Source organism: Geotrypetes seraphini, chromosome 11, assembly GCF_902459505.1.
Source record: "Geotrypetes seraphini chromosome 11, aGeoSer1.1, whole genome shotgun sequence".
In the NCBI taxonomy this organism is placed as follows: Eukaryota; Metazoa; Chordata; class Amphibia; order Gymnophiona; family Dermophiidae; genus Geotrypetes; species Geotrypetes seraphini.
In genome coordinates, this window is record NC_047094.1 from 35,771,607 (window position 1) to 35,795,416 (window position 23,810).

The window sequence follows — 23,810 nt, forward strand, 5'->3', positions numbered from 1 at the left end:
GTCCCTCACAGTATCCGGATAGCCCTAGGAACTAGAGAAAGGTCCTAGCTTTGTTTGGATTTTTAATAAACATTTTGTAGATACTTTTTGCATATCTTTGGACCTCTTTCTAGTTCCTGGTGCCATCCAGGTACTGTGTGTTTTTATTCCACTGCTTTTTGTACCCGTTAATCTAGAACATTGCACGCAACCTATTGGAATGCCCGTGACACAGCCACGCCCCCTTTCGAGCTGCCCTTTGTGGGAGTAGGGTGCTCAGTGCTGTAAACTAACATGCAGCCAGATGCACACACAAAATCCTAATTGGTACCAATTAACATCAATAATTGGTTGTTAGCATTCAGGTATTGATGATTAACAGCTTGTTAGCCAATTAAGTTTTACGTATATCTCTGCAGCATGCCCAGATCTGAGCCATATATAGAATCCCAAGGTATGTGCGTACGGGTGTAGGCGCAAGTTCACATGCCAGCCATAGAGATTTTGTAAATGCTCGTGCCTAGCTTTGTGAGATACGCTCATTGTCCTTGTATATATGCAATTCGTTAACTCAGTTGAGCTTTTTCTCTGCCTTTTCTTCTTTTAGACCGCAGACCTCTTCATGAAACTGGTGTTTGACCTTCGACATTTGTCTGCCGATGCCATGATGGACTTGTGGCAAACATCATCTTTTAAATGCAGAGACAACTGGTAGGGTGATTTCTACATAAAGCGGAGCAGTGATAGAAGGCAATGCATGTTTCTGTTTCTTGTATTACTCTTCCAGTTATACGAATAACCTGTATCGAGAATGACTTGAATTCTTACAAATGAGATTGTTTGTCGGATACAGGTTTTGCTCTTATTGAGGAGAATGTGGCGTAGTGGTTAGAGCTACGGCCTTGGCACTCTGAGGTTGTGGGTTCAAACCCCGCACCGCTCCTTGCGACCCTGGTCAAGTCACTTAATCCCCCCATTGCCCCAGGTACATTAGATAGATTGTGAGCCTGCCGGGACAGACAGGGGAAAATGCTTGAGTACCTGAATAAATTCATGTAAACTGTTCTGAGCTCCCCAGGAGAATGGTCTAGAAAAATTGAATAAATAAATAGTGTCAAAAGTTTCAGCCTCTGATAACCAGAGCTGGTATTGTGACATCATAATGACTCATTCCACCAGTGCCTAAGAGCCAACCTCATCAGTGATGTCACAATGGCTTGATTGTCCTATACGTGGCTCACTTTTACAACATTTTGATTTCTAGAATGGCGCAGGGGTTAAAGCTACAGCCTCAGCACCCTGAGGTTGTGGGTTCTAACCCACCCTGCTTCTTGTGACCCTGGACATGCCACCTTAATTACCCCAGGTACATTAGACAGATTGTAAGCCCACTGGGACAGACAGGGAAAATGTTTGAAGTACCTGTATGTAAACCACTTTGAGTGTGGTTGTAAAACTTCAAAAAGGCAGCATACATGCGCCAATCCCTTAACAGTGGGATATGTATTGGCCCGCTCTCTCTCCCCTGCCCCACCCACACCTAAACTCCCCTCCAATAACCACACCACTCACGTATATGGATAAATAGCCGCAGCTCTGTTTATTAACAAACCATTAATTTAACACTTACATAAGAAAAACAGTTTCCCGAGCTACACCTTAAACCAATACCAATAATATTTGGCCCCCGATCCTGCCATGCCAGCAAGGGTCTGGGGGGTGGCATGTCCCCTTTAACCAGAGTACCATAACCCCGGCATGGCTCCCTGCCGGCCCCCACCCCGCTCATCTCCTGATGAACTGTACCATACTGTAGCTCGGGATAACCGCCTACCTAAACTCTGCTGCCTACCAAACGAGACAAATAGAGGGCGGGAGGGAGGGCAGGAAAAGCCGCCTCAGAGGACCCAGGAAGACACCGGGTCCTCCGAGGTTTCGGCTTTATCAACTCCGCCCAGCGCTCCTCTTTCCTATCAGGAGGCAGCCCCGCGGCGGGAACTTCAAACCCACCTATCCTAAGCTGCCTCCTGCTCGCCTACACCTCCCCCCCCCTCGCGCGGAGCGCTCGTCTCCATGGGAGGCTGCGCGGGCCCTCCATCCCCGCGTTACAGCCGCCCATCGAGACGAGACTCTCAGGCTCTCCTATAATTGTACGTTTGTCAAATTGTACAACTCACCTTGCATGGTTTTGGAATTAAAAAACAAAACACAACCCAAAGCATTTCAAACTCTCATGAGACAGTTGAATAAGAAGTTACTATAGTGGGCGTATAATCTTGGAAATATGGTGGTAATTCTATAAGAATCCTATTTTTAGGCAGCAATAATGCTCATAAATGGCAGTGTCTAGTCATTTGCATGCATACATGGCTACTTACTAGTGTAAATAACCTCTTATAGAAAACGGCCTAGCGGAAAAGTAAGTGCCATGTTTCGATGGTATGTACAGTACTTTACTGGTGGGCATGGGCAGAACATGCAAATGTGCGCCTAAATTATAAAATACTAAATGCAGGGAGTGACTCATAAGGGTTATGGAGCCAACTTCAATGGCAGCGCCCCCCTCTGGTGGTATCCCTGCCCCCAAAGCTTAAGCTTTCTCCCCTTCTCTCTCAAGCTCCTAGTCAGGCACTACTCCCTCTCCTCCCTTTTTCCTCCCCCTCAGCTCTCTAAACATTACCTGACAGGAAATTGCAGGCAGGACACGCAGAGGGAAGATCCGGGACTAGCCAAAAGCAGCCTGCTATATATGCTGTTGAAACTGGCAAGCAAAGTAATGTTTAGAGAGCCATGGGAAAAGGAGGAAGGGAGAGAAAAATGGGAGCAATGCCGGTCTAGGGCTTGAAAGAGAAGGCGAGAAAGCTTTGGACTAGGTCAGGGGTAGGCAATTCCGGTCCTCGAGAGCCGGAGCCAGGTCAGATTTTCAGGATATCCACCATGAATATGTACGAGATGGATTTGCATGCACTGCCTCCTTGAGATTCAAATCTATCTCATGCCTATTTATTGTGGCTATCCTGAAAACCTGACCTGGCTCCGGCTCTCGAGGACCGGAATTGCCTACCCCTAGATTAGATGAAGCACTGGTGGTGAGCCCAGGGATGTCGGTGCCCAGGGCCAGAGTCTCACCTGGTCCACTGGTTGAGCCGGCCCTGTCTAAATGTATATATATTCCCACAGATTCTATTTGTGGTACCCAAAGTTGGTGCAAATTTGAGTATGTGCAATTTAAATGAGTAATGATCCAATTAGCACCAATAATTGGGCGCTAACAAGCAATCATTGGTGTGGGCAACAATTTTGATTGGCACCTGCATCTTTCTAAGTGCTATTTTTATAAAGATAGGTGTGTAAATCTTGTAGCATGTAACTAAGAAGGGGGTGGTGGCATGGGCAGGTCAGGGTTGTTCACTAAAGGTGCATGCAGTTTCATAGAATTGGGGGGATCCACTCCTAATTTACGCTCAGTTGGTGTAAATCCTCATGGCCAAAGGTTGTCCGGATCCCAGCTTGGAGCACTGTTTATAGAATAGCACTCAGTGTGCATTTTTTGAGTGGCTACGTGTGGGCGCTATTTACTGAATCTAGTCCAATATGGCTAACCTCTATGTGTGGACTTTTGCACCAGTTTTAGGGGTAGTGTTAGTGACTGTGCCTTAAGTACGTTTTTGTGCTGGAAATAGGCGCCTGCTCTTATCAGTGGCTTAGTAACGGGGGTAGCAAGGGGGGGTGGACTGCCCCAGGCGCCATCTTGGTGGGGACACTGACATCTCTCCACCCCTTGCTCCTTCTCTGCCGCTTCCCCGCAGAGCAAGCGCATTGCCTCCCCCCCTCCCCGTGCCTCTGTCTCTTCAACAGTGTGAGCAGCATCTTCAGCCTGCTCACGCCGGCTTTGACTCTCCCTCAGAAGTCACTTCCTGGTCACGGGACCAGGAAGTGACATCAGAGGGCGATCCAAGGCCAGCGCAGGTAGCAGGCTGGAGATGCTGCTTGTGTCGGCAAATTAAAGAGGTACAGGGGAAGGGAAAAGGTGGGTGCGCATGGCGGGGAAGGAGCGGAGGGTTGGGGGTGGAGAAGAGGGCGGGGCGCCACTGTCCCGGACACCTCCCACCCTCACTGTGCCACTGGCTATGATTCTAGAGCTACCCTCAATATGTCTGAAATTCTAGCCTTTCTGGGGGGGGTGGGAAATCCAGCCTTTCCTAAATAAATGGCTATTCACAGGGCCTGATCTTAGAGCTCAGTATGCCGATTCCTGCTATTTTGATACAAATTGAATTGTATTTGTGGCTTGAACAAGGGCGTTATTGTGTGGCTGTGGCAATCACGTTTTCTTCATTTGCCTGTCTAAGAAGCAGAATCTTGACTGACATTAGTGACAGCTGAGGTTATTGTGTTTTGCTCCATCCTTTCTTGTCTTGTATTCCCAGGGCAGCGAGTGCTGGTTGTGGGAAGAATGTGGCGTTTCTGTCACAGATTCTTCTTGTCTGGAGGGTGTTTATTCCATTGGCTTTTTCGTTCCAGCCCCTGGGATAAGTTACTTTCGCCTTGGTTAACTTGTCAAACTTGTGTTTTTCTGCGAAGGTTGGAGAGAAGAGAGGAGCGCTATTTAAAAGTGAAATTGCCTGCGTTCTGGTTGTGTAACCTTTTCCAGATGCTCTTCCTAATAACGTTTCTGCGTTACTCTAGGGATTTGTCGTAGTCTTGCTTTGAAATAGTGAAAACCAGATGTACTTTTCACTGGCACACAAAATGAGAGAAACGCCTTAGTGTGTCTTCCCTTAAGAATCCTACAGAAATGTAAACTGGATGGCTTTCCTTTATTTAATTTTTTTAACTAACTAGTTGGTCCAATGAGGATGCAACTAATAAAACGACAGTGACACCCCCAAATGAATGGAAAATGCAAACAAAGGTAAAGGACTTGATAGGTGATTGTGCCTCACACAATCTCGGGCCTCACACTTGTCATAGTCATGCGACTTATATATTGAAGATTGACCTCTTTGTGGATGATACCAAAAGCTGCAATAGTGAAGACACCCTTGACGGTGTGAATAACACGAGGAAGGATCTAGCGAAGCTTGAGAAATGGTCTGAAATTTGGCAGGTGAGAAAGGTGGATGTGAGGTGACATCATCAATCTGAGCCCAGAACATTTAAAAGCCAGCCCCACTGTTGCAGGGTGTGGCAGAATGGGTGTGTCCAAAGGAGCACACCAAACCCTGTGAGACTCTCTTGGATCATTGAGAGCAATGAATGAGCTGGCTTGTGCATTTGTCTTTGCTGGGGGTGATTGGAATCTCTTTCAGACTGTTTTGCAGAAGAGGAAGGCTAAAATTAAGAATGTGGATCCCTCAAGGCCACCTCTTCCTGTGGGATCCCTCAAGGCCACCTCTTCCTGTGGATAAACATCTGATAATTGGAGAAAGTAAAGTGGGATCTTTGGTGGCAGTTGCCCCTGAAGAACAAATGCCCATAAGGTTCACTGAGAGGACTCCTCCTCCTATGCCAAGTATTTCCTTTGCGTCTCCTTCAAATAATGTAGATATACGAGTAGTTGGACAGGATAATGGAAAAGTTAACTTCATCCTCTGACTGGGGGCCTGTGGTTCTACTGCTTAAGCTGGTTTTATGTCTTTCTATGGGCACACTAAGTTTGTTTGCAGATTCTTCACAAGATATTGCTTTAAAAGAAATATGAACTGTGGTTACTAGACCCGAGGCCATGATTAAGGGAAGTTGTGTCTCTCTGGAAGAGAAAGATAATAAATTTTCCTCTTTTGAAAAGAAGTTCCATACTAGGTTGCAATTTTGCAGACTAGTGGCGAATGAGGTGAGTGAGGATAGCTTCGCCACTCATTTTGTGGATTGAGAGGCTTGAAAATTCACTATGCTCTAGGAATCTGAGATTTTTTAAATTTTCATCATACAAAGTTGCTTTCTCTTGATATATTTCTATCTAAAGAAGTTTTTCTTATTTCCAAATATGAAGAAATTGCCTCTTGTTATATTCCTAATCACTCTCATGTGGTGAATGTGAATGAGGGAGATTTTGACTCCCTTGAGGGAAGTACTGTGAACTTGACCAATTGTTTAGAAAGCTCTTCAGATACGGCACCTGGATTTTGTGAGATAGATGATGTAAAAACAGGTATAGTGTTCCCCTGCGAATTTGCAGTTTGCGAATCGCAGACTCAGCTAATTAGCCTTCTGCACAGCCTATTCCTCCTCCTCTCCCCCGGAGCATACCGGGTATGATTTACTGCACCCGCCAGCGCCCCAGCTACCCTCCCTTGCCTTTTTAGACTCAAAACCGCATTCACAGGTTTTCAAAATTCGCAGGTGCTCCTGGAATGGAATTTCGGGGGCGTACTGTATATGTGCCAAAAAACTATCCAAAGTGACCAGATAACTACTGCAGAGAAAAGTTAAAAAAAACCACACACTCCCCCAGTGTTCACTGACCCCCCCTCACACACCTACAAAGATCAGAATAAAAAAGTACATACCTGTCACCAGAACATCAGCACCTGGTATAGGAAAGCCTAGTAGAATTGCATACAGGGGTCTTAAAAAGCCTAGGGGGTGGGTTAATGAACCATAGAGAGTAGTAGCAAGACCCCTCTAACCACTACATTTATGGTGGAACATGTGAGCCCACCAAAACCCTACTCTACTGCCATATAGGTGCCACATGCAGCCATAAGGGCTATTCGGCTTGTAGATAGATGGATATAGTGAGTTTTGGGGGGCTCACCATAACCTATAAGGGAGTTCTGGTGAGATGTTTATATGGCACCCTTTATGTGAAGTTCACAGCAGTGCCCTATAAGGTGTTGCCAAGTCTGGGTAGCCAGTCCATTACAATATTTGCCCCTCCCATGTCCAAATGGCCTTGTTCTGGGTGTTTGGACTTGGATGAAATTTTGGTCAAAAATGTGGTTTAAAGATAGACGTCCCGAGGTCTGGGTGACCCAATGGCCTGGACGTCCAGATAGATGATTTCGAAACAAAAATATTCTAGACGTATTTTTCAAAAATGGGCATTTTCCCACTGCCGACTTTGGGCGTCTAGCGCCATACGTCCAAATCGAACTTAGACGTATGTTTTGATTATGTCCCTCCATTTGTTTTTGTATTATGCTGTGATTCGCTTTTATAAAGGCAGAATATTAATAATAAACTATAAACTATACAGTTTGTAATGATGTATTTTCCATTATTTCTCCCGCACCAATGGTTGGAAGCTCTGAAAGCACAAAAGATGAAACATGGTATTTTATCAGACCTTTGGCTCTGGATACTTCTGTGAGAGGGGAGATCTCCTGGTTTTTAAGATGTGAACAACATTTATTAGAAAAGAGCAACTAAGATGGTTAAGGGGTTGGAGGAGCTGCCGTACAGCGAAAGATTAGAGAAAATGGGCCTCTTCTCCCTCGAACAGAGGAGATTGAGAGTGGACATGATCGAAACATTCAAGGTACTGAAGGGAATAGACTTAGTAGATAAAGACAGTTTGTTCACCCTCTCCAAGGTAGGGAGAACGAGAGGGAACTCTCTAAAATTGAAAGGGGATAGATTCCGTATGAACATAAGGAAGTTCTTCTTCACCCAGAGAGTGGTAGAAAACTGTCATAGGGGAAAACACCCTCCAGGGATTCAAGATGAAGTTAGACAAGTTCCTGCTGAACAAGGACGTATGCTGGTAGGGCTAGTCTCAGGTAGGGCGCTGGCCTTTGACCCCAGGGCTGCCACGTGAGCGGACTGCTGGGCATGATGGACCACTGGTCTGACCCAGCAGCAGCAATTCTTATGTTTTTATAACAGACTTTTTTTTGTGTGTTATGGACCTTTAAGAGATCAGCCAAAGAACTCAATGTGAAAGTTTGTCTTTCTGAGCATGAATGTGCTGTTAGGGTGGAAAACCCCCCCACTTGTGAAGTTTGGGTGGTATTGCTTTTTAGCTAAAACAGTTCTGGATGTTTGTCATGTTTTAATGCAACAGAAATAGAGGCATCAAGGGTGGGAGAAGAAGAGGTCATTTGGGTATATACTGACTCATGTAGGTTTTTAATTGTTTCAGGCAGCCGCTCATAGATGCGCTTCCCTCCTGTGGGACCGAAGCCTGTGTGAGCCTAATGAAAGAAATCTTACTGTCAAAAGAAGTGGAAGAGGACCAAGTGGAATCGTTTCTTTGGTCACTGTCATTTATTCCACAGCCCACATCTGGCATGATTGGCTCTCTTGCTGTAAGAAAATGTTTTATTTTATACATGCATGTGTATATTACCACCCACCCACTCACACCACTGATTTTTAGGGCCAGAAGATCAAGTATGTCTTCAAACTGCTTTGAAAGAAAACATGGAAAGCTTGCAGCCTCCTTTACTGCTGTTGTACTGAAATGTATTACACACTGTCAGCAATGCCCTGGGTGAACGCCAGCAAAGCTCTCTTGTACAAACTGAATTTAGTAAAGGCTTCCAGAGATGAACCTCTTTGGTTTCTGGTAAATATATTCCTATTGCACCAATAAGAAATCCCGCAGAATTCAGCTGTTCGCCTTCCCCTCCATAAAATTATGTCAGCTCAAAAGATTCCTTGACAAAACCTTCGCCTTCCAGGCGGCTAAGCTGAACCCTTGGCTAACCCAAATGACGCTCGAGGCCCTGACCTACCTCGACTTCAGAAAACTCCTCAAAACATACCTATTCCGCGAACAGGACCCTTAACCCTCATTCCCCTGCAATAAACCAACCCCTGCTCTTCCCCTCCTTTCTCCCCCTCTCCCCCCTCCCCTCCTTTGTTGCTCTCTCCCTCCCTCTTTCCGTCCATTCCAACTCATCGCTGCCTGTAACTCCGATAAATTTCTGCTAAAATGTTCCAACATTTCTTTCCTCGTTGCTTGTAACTCCGACAAAATGTTGTAAATCTGTGTTCAGATCGGATATTAATTAATTGATGTGAACCGCCTAGAACTCATTGGGTATGGCGGTATACAAGAACATAATAATAATATAACCTAATTAGGGTGGGAAAGTTTAGGATATACTGCATTGTTAGTTGCACAGAAAAACTGCCGGATTTTGAAAATCCTTCCAGACACCCAGACAGTCCTCTAAAAAGAGGACGTGTTCGGGTTTTGCTGCATGTCTGGTAACCCTAGTTATCAACATAGGCTACTGATAAGATGTGTTATTTCACTGTTAACCCCAGATCTCATTGCATAAATTAGGACCTGTGCTAAAATAGCGTGAGTTGGCGGTAAAGTAACCTGTCTTAATGGTGGCCCATCTTGATAATTCCCCTCTAGTTTCCAAGATTATTCTATGTTTGATATACCAACCATCATCAGGTATCTGGTCGGTTTACAATACTAGTAGAATATTAGAATAGTAGAATATTAAAAATAAAGGTATAAAAGGGGTCATTTACCAGAAAAACATGAGTGACTGACAAGAGGTACTCAAAGTAAAAAAAAAAAAAAATTAAAAAGGAAGATAAGAAGGGGAGGGAAAGCAGTTTTCTTTCGTCATTGGTCATGGGTGGAGCTGCCGGGAGAAAAGATCATATCTCATATTTGATAGGCATCCTGGAATAGTTGAGTTTGCTCTTGAATTCTTCAAACTGAATGTCAGACGGGAGTGCGTTCCCAAGAGTAAGCGCTGTGGCGGAGAATATGGTATTGTGAGTATAATAGAGCTCCTTGATTGGGGGAATGGTCAGCAAAATTTGGTTAGTGGATCTTAAGGTCTGTGGGTTGGCACCCATAGGGCAGGGGTGTCCAATGTCGGTCCTCGAGGGCTGCAGTCCAGTCGGGATTTCAGGATTTCCCCAATGAATATGCATTGAAAGCAGTGCATGCAAATAGATCTCATGCATATTCATTGGGGAAATCCTGAAAACCCGACTGGACTGCAGCCCTCGAGGACCGACATTGGACACCCCTGGCATAGGGGATGAGATATTTATAAAAAAAAAAAACGAGGAATGGGTGAGTTTGATTTTGAAGGCAAGTAATAGTATCTTGAATGTCGTTCAATGGGGTACCAGTAACCCAGGATGCCCAAGTCCGGTCCTCGAGATCTACTGGCAGGCCAGGTTTTCTGGATATCCACAATGAACATGCATGAGAGAAGGCAGTGCAGGCAAATCTCTCTCATGCATATTCATTGTGGATATCCAGAAAACCTGGCCTGCTAGTAGATATCGAGGACCGGACTTGGGCAGCCCTGCAGTAACCAGTGTGCATTGCGGAGTAGAGTCGTGACGTGGTCATATTTCTTTGCCTTGTATATGAGTTTAATGGCAGTATTTTGAATTAGTTGTAATCTACGGGTTTCTTTTTGTGTGATGCCATGATATAGTGAGTTACAATAGTCGATGTGCGAAATGATCAAGGAGTGAATCAGAATCTAAATGCAGTGAGCAGAAACAAAGATATTTTCAAATATCAAAATAGGCCTATAGTATTACAAGCGAGGGTCTGAATAAGGAGAATGTTTTAGTATGAATTATTTGCAGTGAAAATGGAAAGAATATAGTCGGTGCAGCACCTTGATAATAATGAACTTCAGACCACTGGGGGGTTTAGAGGATGACCTTGCCCGATAATTTACAGGTTAGGTGCAATAAACTACCATTTTGTTGATTTCCATGTTGGGTTTGTGTACAGTTTTAGTGTGGAGACCTGAATCTCTGATTTGACTTGAAAATTGAGGTTTGTAAGAAAACCACAGGTGATAAAGTGAACATTGAAGTTAGACTCTTATCATCATTGCAGCGTACTAGAAGTCAAGATAGGACTTGAGCAAATCTTGTTGTTATCTACTATAGTATAATTATAGTAATACTTCCTGATAAAGACTAAGTTACACCAGACTCTTAGAGGCCCTTTTACTAAGATGTGATAAGGAGTAACACGTGCGTATTGCAGTTAAAAATGCCACGGGGTATGCTCAGGTGTGCTGTAGTAGTTTTGGGATCAGCACATGTTCTGTGCTAATTGTTTAGTGCAGCTTCACTGCTACATGCTAACCGATTAGCGTGTGAACCCTTACTTCCTGCAAAATAGGTGGTGGTAGGGGCTCACATACTAATGGAAAAAGCAGCTCATCGCCATTAATATTGGAAACAAAAAAATTGGCCATTTTACCCCACGACAAAAATGGCCTTAGTGCAGGCCTGCACAACTTTGGCCCTCGCCAGGCCAGGTTTTCAGGATTTCCCAAATGAATATGCATGAGATCAATATGCATCCAAAGGAAGCAGTGCAGGCAAATGGATCTCATGCAAACTCACTGGGGAAATCCCAAAAACCCGACTGGATTCGACCCTCGAAGACCAGAGTTGTGCAGGCCTGCCTTAGTGGGTGGGAATGACCCATATAAGGATGTACTAAGGCCACGTTTTACAACAGCTTAGTAAAAGGGCCCTTAATTTTTGGTTTGCCTTCATCTTGTAGCTACCTAATGATTTGTGGTCTCGTATTTGTGGTTTCAGCCCTTACTGCAGTCACCAGAAGCAAGTCAGGGTATTTTTTTAGGCGTCACGGCACTGGTCCATAACTTCTGTTCAACTCACAGTGACTGTGCCCTGGTACCGGAGCTGCAAACTGTGATGAAGACCCTGCAGGGTTATTTGAAGAAAAACTGCACCATACAGAAGCCTGAGCTGATGACCGAGGTACAGTACTGGCAGTGCAGAAGAGCATGTGAAGTAGCTGAGCAGGGTTAAGATAATATTTCGGTTTGGTGGTTACACTAGACCAGAAATGGGCAACTCCGGTCCTCGAGGGCTGGAATCCAATCGGGTTTTCAGGATTTCCCCAATGAATATGCATTGAAAGCAGTGCATGCAAATAGATCTCATGCATATTCATTGGGGAAATTCTGAAAACCCGATTGGATTCCAGCCCTCAAGGACTGGAGTTGCCCATGTCTGCACTAGACTATTCACTTCACAACGCTATCAGGCGTTTTTGAGCGATTAATGAACCACCATTTGTTTATTTTGACTTGAATATTTTCATTATAAGAGGGCATTTGTGATACGTTGTTCTGCATTGGGAATCAGACGCCTGAGGGAGGGCTTGTGGCCGAAACACGTGTTAGGTCTTGACCGTGAATAAAAATATTGAGCACCATCGGTCGCCTCTTTTGTTTTCCTTTGTTCTATCTTGACGAGGGAGAATCTCCTGTTTGGGTGTATTAAGATAATATTTAGCAAAAATGCGGGGTGAAATAACTATTGCCAAAGATCATAAATAATTCATTAATCAATACTGATCTTTGGCAATAGTTATTTCACCCCGCATTTTTGCTGTTTACCATTTTTTATTTTTCAGTGTTTTTTTATTTTTTTTTGGTCTTTTTTGATTTTGTGTTTAAGATAATATTCAAAAACTCTTTCACATTTTAAAAAAAAACCTCTTTCACAAAAATTTTTTAAAATTCACAATACATTTTTTTTTAATTTATTGGATTTTCATAATATCCAAGTTTTTTTGGTAAGATAATATTCAACACATTTCTGTGCTTTTTACTTCTCTTATATTAACCGGATGAAAATGGAGCATTTGAACCGTGGGTTGTGTGAATTCCAGCGAAAGTCTACATTTTGACCCAAGAAGAGAGGAGGGACGTCTGACTGGTCGTAGAGCATCTTTCATTCTCGTCTGCCTAACGGGGGTTTTTTTTTTTCCAGCTGAATCTGGTGTTGAAGGCAATTGGGAACGCAGGACTGGCAGCAGCTTCTCTTTCTCCTGTTCTGAGTTCTTGTGCACGTCTTAGAAGCAATCCCTTGGCAATACGAGTAGCTGCTGTGGAGGCCTTCCGACGCATTCCTTGCTCAGCAGATGTAAGTGTAGAAATTTCTGGGGCTAATTCCTTCTTCTAGTTATAGATATAACAAACCTGCCATGACTGAGAGGAGACAGATTCATAACAAATGCAAGGAGGTTCTTCTTCACTCAGAGGGTGGTAGACACCTGGAACGCGCTTCCCGGAGAGGTGATAGGACAGAGTACAATTCTGGGGTTCAAAAAGGGACTGGATGACTTCCTGGAAGCGAAAGGGATAACAGGGTACAGATAGAGATTTACCTTACAGGACATTGAGTGAACAGGGTATGGGTATTTTAAGTTAGGTAGGGAACACTTTCAGGTCATGGACCTGGGGGGCCGCCGCGGGAGCGGACTGCCGGGCACAATGGACCCCTGGTCTGACCCGGCAGAGGCAACGCTTATGTTCTTATGTTCTTAAATAAAATGCATCCATAGTGTCTCTGTTAGTGTTTCTAAAAGATGAAGTTTAACATTATTGGGGTTGTTTGGGAGGACAATGGTAAGGGCGCACTTACTTTCACTTCACAAACTGTCACCTAATATTTGCCAGCATGAGCAACTGCTCTAGCCCGTTGCTTGCGCAGGCCTGGTTCCTTTTGAAATCGCTTTCGGGTGGCGGGGCCAGGAACTGACATCAGAAGGAAAGCCAGCACGAGTAGCAGTCGGATAAACTACTCACGCTGAAGAAGATTTAGAGCAGGGGTATCAAAGTCCCTTCTCGAGGGTCGCAATCCAGTCGTGTTTTCAGGATTTCTCCAATGAATATGCATGAGATCTATTTGCATGCACTGCTTTCATTGTATGCTAATAGATCTCATGCATATTCATTTGGGAAATCCTGAAAACCCGACTGGATTGCGACCCTGATTTACAGGTATGGGGGTGGGAAGGGATGGTGCGACTATGGTGTGGGGGCACTGAAGGAGTGGGGGGGAGGGGCAGAAAGGAATGTGCGGGGAACAAAGTTGTCGTGAAAGGAGCGCGGGTGGGTGGGGGGGGGTGCACTTCCCACTCTTGCTATATCACTGGTGTTGATGCCTCTGTATAAGTCTCATTTAAAGTATTATGTACAATTCTGGATACTGCAGTTTCAAAGAGATATTAACAGGATGGAGTCTGTCCCGGGGATGTTACTAAAATGGTTAACGGTCATTGTTATAAAGTGTATGGGGGCAGACTTCAAGATCTCAATTTGTATATAGTACCCCCCCTGAAATTCACAGGGGTACCATCCTAGGAACCCCCCGTGAATTTTGAAAAACCACAAATGCAATTTTTCGCCTGTCAAAAGGCAGGGGAGGCAGGAGAGGGCAGTTGGAGCGCCGGCGGGTAAAGAAAATTACTCGTGGTCTGCTCCAACCGCCTCTTTTTGTAGTAAAATCGGGCCACACCAATCGGGAGCCGCTTTGACACGCAGCTCCTGATTGGTGTAGCCCGACTTTAGTACAGGAAGAGGCGAACCAAGAATTTGCGGGGCAACACTGTACTTTGGAAGAAAAGTGGGAAAGGGGAGCCATGATAGACTTTCTTTTTTTTTTTTTTAATTTTATTTATAAGTTTTCAATTATATATTCAAGATTAAACTTGTACAGAAAGAAGATTCATGATGAGAAATAGAATATTATATCCATCAAAACCAAAATAAGCAATATTTAACATAGGTCTTCTCAAGTCCTCAAATGATAGAGACATTTAAGTATCTCTGTGGCACAAATGCACAGAAAGCAAGTCTCTTTCAATTGAAAGGAAGCTCTGAATCAGAGGGAATAGGATGAAGGGGAAAGGGGACAGACTTAGAAGTAAACAAAAGAAATACCGCTGTGTGGAAAGGGTGTTGGATGCATGAAACGGCAAGCCGTTGAAGGTGGTGGAGATGAAGACTGTCTCAGAATTCATGAAAGCGTGTGACAAATACATAGGATCTCTAAGGGAGAGGAAGGGATAGTTGTTTGGCCTGGATGGACAGACTGGATGGTCTTTATCTGCCTTCATTTTTTGTTTCTTAATGGTTCTTTTCATGATATTATTTCTTTTGTGCCCGTTAGCGCACTGTGTTACTTCAGCTGTACCAAGCAACCGAAGAAAATGCTGAACTGAGGATTTCTTCATATTACACTGCCATGAAATGCCCAAGCGAAGATCTCTTTAACAAAGTGCAGCAGACTTTGCAGGATGAGAAATCTAGTCAAGGTCAGGAAGAAGCTAATTGTGTCTCATAATGTTGGGGGTGGAGGGGTTCATTTTTCTTTGATTTTATTTTCCCCACAAAACGTGTGCAAGGGGCTCTGGGGCAAATACTCGGAGATGCATCCTCACGGTAGCGTAGCCAGAGCTCAGTTTCGGTGGCCTGCTTAGGCCCAACGAATGGGAGATCTGCACGTGAGCCTCCTGTAGCAGACCTCGCAATACGTTACACTGCAGCCTTTTCCGTGAAAGCATTGAACAAACCTTCATATTTTGCTTATGATCTTCTCGGTTTTAGAAATACACCAGGGTTAGAAACTGACATTATTTATCCCCCACATAATTCATTCATGGTGCTTTGACATGCAGCTCCTGATTGGTGTAGCCTGACTTTACTACAGGAAGAGGCGGTCGGAGCAGACTGCAAATGAGCGAGTCCATGAACCGCGAATTCGCGGGGGAGCACTGTATTGCATTTATCTGACTATGTTTTCACTGCTCCACTATACCCAGTAATTCAGTGCTGAAGCATGGAGATGGCCCAGCCTTGAATTTTCATGGATAATGCCAGCGGCAGTCAGCAAAACACTGATCACCACTGACTGAATATTAGGCCTTGTAGGTCTGGATTCTTTAAATGGTGCCGTTTTTGTAGGTGCTGGTAGGCACCCAAACTTAGTAAAAAAAAAAACCAAAACCCCCAAAACCCACTGTTGAAGTGACATTTTTAACTGAGTTTCAAGGCATCAGAATTGCACCTCCGTAGGCGCTTTAGGCTGCTTAACGCCACTGTGGGCTGGATAACACTGGAAGCGGCATTATACGGCCTAATTGCGCCTATGTAGGCCTGGAAACCATGGCCTACATTTCTAGCACCTATCTTTCCCAGAGGCGCAATTCTCTTTACAGCGCCGTCACGTAATTGACATGAAATCATCAGCCGCTTTTTAGGCAGCTGCCGATAATGGCACCGTAAAGAGAATCCAGGCCTTAGTAGGTATAAAGATGGGAGGGTTAAACAAGATGGGGAAGTATTGCTTTTAAGCCTAAGTTTGTGATGTCTTGATTAGTCCAATTATTTATGTATGTTGCATTGTAACCTGCCTGGAGACTTGTGTTTGGACAAGATTTATACTGAAAGGAATAAATCATTAAAGTAAAGCAGTATATCTGTTAATTGTAGGTCAGTAGAGATAGCGTTGGCCTTGCCGAACACTAGGAAGAGAGTCAAAATGTGCAAAAATATGTATCAGGGTGCTTATAGGTTAACTAAATAAAAGGTTGAGTTTCATTTCTGGTGGTTTGACAGGAATCTAATGCTTTAATTCATTGGGAATGCCCTGATTTACTGACGCAGCTGTGCGTATGCATGTGCGTCTTATTTCTTTTGGAAAATGTCCTTTAAAGAATTCTCCCCCCATGTCTCTCTCCTCCAAAGCATCCACATTATAGTTTTTAGTGGTCCTAATGTGCTCCCGACAGTAGATTTACTCCAATTCTGTATCCCTTTGTAAATACTTCCCCTGGTGCTGGGCTCTTCACTGGCTCCCGTTTTATTCAGTGTTTTCATGGCTGTATCAGGTCAGTAGTCACCCGGACAGTTCCCACTCACCAATTCCCACCTGGACAATTCCCATTTTCTTCCCCTGGATCGTCCCGCCCCCCTCAGGTACTGCTTTGGACATGTCCTGATTATGTACGATTCCACTCGCACCTCGTTGTTCTCTGTTGGGCCCATATTATGGAATGCCTCCGGACTTCTCTCCAGAGATTCAAAACGGACCTTGAAACATTTCTCTGTAACAATGCTTTTCTTCATGTCTGATTCAATCACTCTCCCTTGTGCCAGAGCTGAAACTACTTCAGATGCACCCTTTACCACCCCCACCCCTCTCCTTATCACTTATCTCGGTTCTGCCTGTCTTGTCAAACATTGTAGTGTGGTGTAGTGATTAGAGCTACAGCCTCAGCCCGCTGAGGTTATGGGTTCAAACCCTGTGCTGCTCCCTGTGACCCTGGGCAAGTAACTTAATCCTCCACTGCCCCAGGTACATTAGATTAATTGTGAGCCCACTGGGACAAATAGGGAAAATGCTTTAAGTACCTGTATGTAAACCACTTTGAGTGTGGTTGTAAAAAAACTACAGAAAGGTGGTAGATAAGTCCCAATCCCTTTCCCTTTTCTCCCTGCCCTACTACCGTGTTTCCCCGAAAAACGCATTAGGGCTTATTTTTGGGGATGTCTTTTTTTATTCATGTACAACGGTCATCTCTCCCTTCCTCTCCTCCACCCCATTTCTTCCTCTTCCCTTTCTCCCCCACCCCCCATGTGCAGCATCTTTCTATCCCTCCCATCCCCCCTGTGCAGCAGAACCCCAGCAAATCTCTCACTGTGAGACTGACATACCTCCACTCCGAGGCCTCCTAAAGCAGCAGGGGTGGGGGCTGCTGAATTGATGAGTCCAATTTTTTCAGCAAATCAGGCAGCACTAGTGTCAGGGATAGAGTTGGGGGGCATTCGGAGGGGGGGGGGCTTCGGGGGTTGATCTTTAACTAGGGCTTATTTTTGGGGTAGGGCTTATATTAGGAGCATCTTTAAAAATTATGCTAGGGCTTATTTTCGGGGAAACAGGGTATCTGTTCCTCCCTTTTTCTTATATCTTCTATTATTTATTAGAATTGTAAGCCGCTCAGACAGACATTTGATATGCGGGATAGCAAATATTGAATAAACTTGGAAACTTGGAAGAATCTAACAACCCCTCTAGTTTCTGTCCAGGTTTTTTTTTATTTGTTGTAATTGAAAGCCAAGTCGTAGTGCTGGGCTGGGCCAACAACTGAAAGCAAGAATCTTAACAACCCCTCTAGTTCCTGTTCTGGGTTTTCTCTGGGGCATAAATTAATCTGCCCCCCTTCCCTACCCACCCTCCTTCCATCCCCCAAAAATATATATGAAATATTATATCAGAAGGCACATAAATTCTGCATTGCCTATGAAGTAAAAAAAAAAGCAGTCTGAACATCTTGGAGCCTCCTGTGACGTTAGCCCCTGGCAATTCACCCTGGCAATTCAGCAGGATATCTATGTATTCAAAGACCCAGTGCAAACGTATGTATCAAGTTGATGAAGAGGACCCCCTCTTAAATAGAAAGGCCTATTCAGCAGATCAGTTTGTGCTGTTATACCAGTTCAGCTTATTCGGTTAACCCTTTCAGGACCAAGGGACCTATTTGTCCCATAACTTTAAAATCCTATAAATTTTGATTGGGATAGTCTACAGTTCTAAATTTGATATGTACGGATTCCATATGATACTGCCTTTATGTAAACAAACTGGTTCCGACATTCATTCATTAGCGTCGTTGCCAGATTGACGAGAAGATTCACTTGCCACACTGTCCATAAGCCAGAAGTTTGATTTTTTAAATAAAAATAATGATATTTCACAAAAAAAATCAATTTTTTGGCATCTGCAAGCCCTTTTTACCATAAAAATGTCGTCAAAACCACAAAAATTGGCCTACGATCCTTATGGTCCTGAAAGGGTTAAAGGCTGAATATTACATTTAGGGGTCCTTTTATTAAGGCGCACTAGCTGATTTAGCGCACGCTAAATGCTAAGGCACCCATAGAATATAATGGATGCCTTAGCATTTAGTGGACACTAATCTTTAGCACGCGCTAAATTGGTTAGGGTGCCTTAATATAAGGACCTCTTAGGGAGGTATTCATCAAGGGCGCTAACAGATTTAGTGCACGCTAACCATGTTAGCACGTGCTAACGATTAATATGCGTTAAATGCTAAGACACCCATTATATTCCTGTGGGCGTCAGCATTTAGCACACGTTAATGATTGGTGCTCGCTAATGTGGTTTGCTTGTGCTAAATTGGTTAGCGCCCATTGGTGAATTCCCCCCTTAACTGCATAAGCTTTAGCGGCCAGCCTATAACTGGCTATTCAGTGCTGATGCCTCGACCTAGCCCGGTATTGAGTATCCAGGAATACAGCCAGAAGTGAACATGAAATGTTGACCACCGCCAACTGGTCAACCAGTAGAAGTCCATGACTAATATCGTTCATAATATCGGCCGGTAGAAGTCCATGACTAATACCACTTAAATCTCAAAATGCAGCAATGATTTGTCTGAACAGTTCTTCGCTGTGCAACTTTCAGATTCAACAGAATTCATTTCCCAAGTGATCCCAAAATCCAACTTGCTGAGTTTCATCTGCACAGATTCAGAGGTTCATGAGCTGTCACCTCAATAATAAATCATTAACAAAGCAATGCTGAGGCCACCCTATGATTAGAAAGTAAATATTTCGACAGGGATAAAAATCGATTGACTTGAGTTCTGTTTATGAAGGGTTCTCCTCACAAACTTTATACATATATTTGTGCTGAGTCTTTTGTATGCATTGGGCAGTATATCTAATGGCTTGAGTCCTTCATTTGTGTGAGGTGCATATATTACCAGATGTTTTGCAACATGGAGATAACATTTTTGAAAGTTTCTAATGTCCATATTGGCCACAGAGAAAACTAACTCACCCCCCCCCCCGTCACAAATCCACGTAAGAGGTTTTTTTAGCACCAGCTGGCACGCTGAATGCTCTGCACTGCTCCGGCGCTCATAGGAACTCTATGACCGTCGGCGCAGAGCATTCAGTGCGCCAGCTGGTGCTAAAAACCTCTTGCGTAGTTTTGTAACAGAGGGGGGTTCATTGCAGGCTGTGATGCTGTCTGTTGGACAGAATTATTACGCAGTGGTTAATTGTGAATCGTCTAACAACACTACAAAGGACTTCTCAAAGTAGTTTTTGTACTGTCCTAATATTATTGTATGTCTTTATTTGTTTTATGGGTTATTTTTAAATTTTATGTATATTTTAATTTTTCTCTCCTAGATTCAAGGCTCATGTGGGTAATAAATGTTTTAAATAAATGAATAGGAAACAGAATTCAGAGGACAGAATGTAGCTCACCTGGTTGCTACCACTGTAAACTTCAGAATCCAGAAAAAAATTGGCCCTCAGTGGATTATTTGCATGGTTTCCCGATTTTGATTTTCTTTTCCAGCTCTACCAGTAACTGCTGGAAGGAAAATTTGAACATGCCAAACAATGTTCTAACCTTGAGATGGCTTTTCAAATTTCAGTGGGTTCCTTTGTCTGGAGTCACTTATCTGAGCTCCTGGAGACGGACGACCCCTTGAAGGCTCATCTTCGAGACTCACTTCCTGATGACATCCTCAGCAAAGAGTTCGACTGGGAAACCTGGAAATATTCTTCATTTTCAGACTTCACATTCCGTGCAGGTACTGAGCTGCAATTCATACCAATCCGTGCAGCATATTGAGATCTTTAAGTCTGTCCCCATACACCTTATGATGAAGACCATTGATCATTTTAGTAGCTTTCCTCTGGACCGACCCATCCTGTATATACCTTTTTAAAGGTGTAGTCTCCAGAATTGCACACAATGTTCTAAATGAGGTCTCACTGAGTCTTATAATGTACAATGACATCAGTACCTCCTCTTTCCTACTGACCATAGCTCTTCCTATGCACCCTAGCATCCTTCTAGCTTTTGCCGACACCTTTTCAGCCTGTTTGGCCACCTTAAAATCAATCATACCCAACTTAATGTAACCCCCCTCCTTCTCAGACTGAGGTAAAAGGTATTCCTCTTGAAATAAGATTTATTTTGTAGTCGTGCACACCGAGGGTTAAATTGATACCTTTCCCCAGGAGAAGGGGTGAATTACATAAACAAAATAATAATATATAATAATATGGTATAACCTTAAAATAAAAATAGTTATTAAACATATAATAAAATAAATATAAAGAAGCACTAAGGATTCAGAATTTAAATTAGAAATAATATTTAATAAACAAATGCTGTAAATCAAATCTAAGCAAAGAGATTCTACTTCTCCTCTGTAAAGTTCTTCTTTTTCCTCAGATTTGGGTATTTGAGGCTTTATGTTCTTGCTATGTAGGGGTACCACGTAGGGGCGCTATTGCTAGCAGACTCTCTCTTTCTGGAACCAACCTACTACTCTGACTTAAACAAACCAATAAGGGAAAACCCTATCCTAATCTAATAACCCCCAAATTGCCTAAATATACTTTCTAAGCTAGGAAAAAAAATAGATAATTGATGTTCCCTATACTTTTTCCCTCCCCAGAATTTCCTATTTCCAAAATCACTCAAATTTCTTATATCTCAAAACACAAATAAAACCCAAAGTCTCAATAAATTTTACAGAAGATATTAAACTTCCAAAACAGTTGATCAAATTTTCTTCACCAATATTCCCTCATGACATTACACAGAAATCTCACAGACTATTTCTAACACCCAATAGTCTCACAGATAAAACAATTCTTCACATCCGCCTGAAAGAAATATTTCAACCTTGGAAATTACCAGAATCTATGAATCAAACCTCAACTTCAACCACAACTTACAATTCTTATTCAAAATTCAATAAAATCAAATATAATTACCTTCACAAGAGCCACACAATCCAAAACACCTCCTCACAGAACCAAGTCACCCTCCCAACTGTCAAATCTGACAGTTAGCATGTTCAGACAGCTGATGCTGATCTCTGTTTGAGGACAGCAGACCTGTGCAAGAGATCAGCAACAGAAAACCTCAAAACTGCACCAATACAAACAATGCACAAACCATACTTCTCAAAAATAAAAAAACACAGATATTTCCTTCCATATCCTCTGCTTCATTAAACCCTTTAAAAACTTCTTTAAACCCTGTTTTTTTCTCAAGTATTTATTTATTTATTTAATTTTCTATACCGTTCTCCCAGGGGAGCTCAGAACGGTTTACATGAATTTATTCAGGTACTCAAGCATTTTTCCCTGTCTGTCCCGGCGGGCTCACAATCTATCTAATGTACCTGGAGCAATGGGGGGATTAAGTGACTTGCCCAGGGTCACAAGGAGCAGCGTGGGTTTGAACCTACAACCTCAGGGTGCTGAGGCTGTAGCTTTAACCACTGCGCCACACTCTCCCCTATTAAATTTTTAACCCTGGTTACATTAAGATCATCACATACAATCACACCCAAGTCCCGCTGTTCTGTCGTTCATATAAGTTCTTCACCCCTAAACTGTACCATTACCTCGGGTTTTTGCAGCCCAAATGCATGACCTTACATTTCTTAGCATTAAATCTTAGCTGCCAATTTTCAGACCATTCTTCAAGCTTTGCTAGGTCCTTCCTCATGTTGTCTACACCATCAGGGGTGTCTGCTCTATTGCAGATTTTGGTATCATCCGCAAAGAGGCAAATCTTACCTGACAGCCCTTCAGCAATCTGACTTGCTTCCTGGGCAATCCTAAGCTTATTAGGATCACATCCATCTTCCCAGCAACACTTTTTCAATGGCAATTTGATACCTCAAGACCATAGAAGCCAACATTTCCAAATAGATAGGAATGCTAACATAAATTACCTCTTCCTGGGCACTGTGAATGAGTTTTCTCAGTACTTGGGAGGTAGAAGCATCTACTGCACTTTCAGAGAACAGTTACTGGTCCCAGTAACAGATTCAGTACAGGTTTCTTTGCTTGCCTAAATTTGAGCTCACTAGAGCCCTCTGGTGGTTTGGAGGCAGGCCTAATAATGCCACATCTGAAGAAATTCTGTAGACTAATCTGTTGGTATTTTAGAAACATAGAAACATGATGGCAGAAAAAGGCCAAATGGCCCATCTAGTCTGCCCATCCACAGTAACCATTATCTCTTTCTCTCTCTCTGAGAGATACCACGTGCCTATCCTAGGCCCTCTTGAATTCAGACACAGTCTCTGTTTCCACTACCTCTTCTGGGAGACTGTTCCACGCATCTACTACCCAACAAAATTAAAAATAACTTCAGATTCGAACTTCATTATAGAAACATTTTAAAGCATTGCAATCTGTTTTTTTTTTTTTCTTTCTAGCATCTGGGGGTGCAAATATGGAGACATCAGTGATCTTTACCCCAGCATCTTTTATTCCACGATCAGCAATGGCCAATCTGACTGTACATGTGATGGGACGAGCTATAAATTTGCTGGAGGTAAATTAAATGTGTTTTTTTTCTTCCATTGGTACTTTCCACACAAATGTAATTTCTGGTTTGATAAATATTATACTAGAAACATAACTTCCAATATTCAGGCCACAGTAGTCAATGTGGCTTTTTTTTTTATGCCCACCTGCTGCTGACAGCAAAATCAGGATATTCAATAGCAGTACCCAGATAGTGGCTGCCACTAAGTATCCAGATACTGGGGTGCATGTCTTGCACTATTCACCTACTGACCGTGACCTGCTGTCATCAAGATTGCTAATCCGGATACATATAGAGCAGTTTATTTTTTTCCTTATCTGGATAGATATCCAGGTGCCGCACTGTTCCCTCTAAGCTGAGTAGGGGTTTTCCACCTACAGTCCTGCCAGTGGGAGATGCTGTTTTACATCACATTTTCAATAGTGAGGGATAGGCAAGTTCTGTCAGGACTCTAGGGAATCTCCCTAGCAATTGAAAACACAATATTGAAGCACTGCCCTCTACTGGTAGCAATACAGTTGGAGGACACTTGCTCAGCTTAGAGGGAGCAATGGTGGTGGTGCTTCAATATTGTGTTATCATTTGCTAGGGACAGAGCTTGTTTGTCCTTCATTATTAAATGCTAAGGTATGCAAGGCTCCTGGCATTGAATATCTGGATATGTGTGCTGACCTAGAGGTTAGCCGGGCACTTGCCAATATTCAGAC

At 43.3% G+C, this 23,810-nt stretch overlaps 1 protein-coding gene across 6 annotated transcripts in view; it reads left to right on the forward strand.

The window, feature by feature from the left end:
- Positions 1-23,810, forward strand: part of LOC117369188 — a 293,723-nt gene that overhangs the window by 51,921 nt on the left and 217,992 nt on the right. For all 6 annotated transcript variants that reach the window (XR_004541095.1, XM_033963328.1, XM_033963324.1 and 3 more), the window contains 7 exons: positions 587-690; positions 8,066-8,231; positions 11,485-11,667; positions 12,688-12,840; positions 14,872-15,016; positions 20,174-20,332; positions 22,991-23,109. Coding sequence is in view for 5 of the 6 variants with exons in the window: in XM_033963328.1 (XP_033819219.1) it covers positions 587-690; positions 8,066-8,231; positions 11,485-11,667; positions 12,688-12,840; positions 14,872-15,016; positions 20,174-20,332; positions 22,991-23,109 (1,029 nt within the window). In the remaining variant the exon portion in view is untranslated. The remainder of the gene's footprint in view (positions 1-586; positions 691-8,065; positions 8,232-11,484; positions 11,668-12,687; positions 12,841-14,871; positions 15,017-20,173; positions 20,333-22,990; positions 23,110-23,810) is intronic.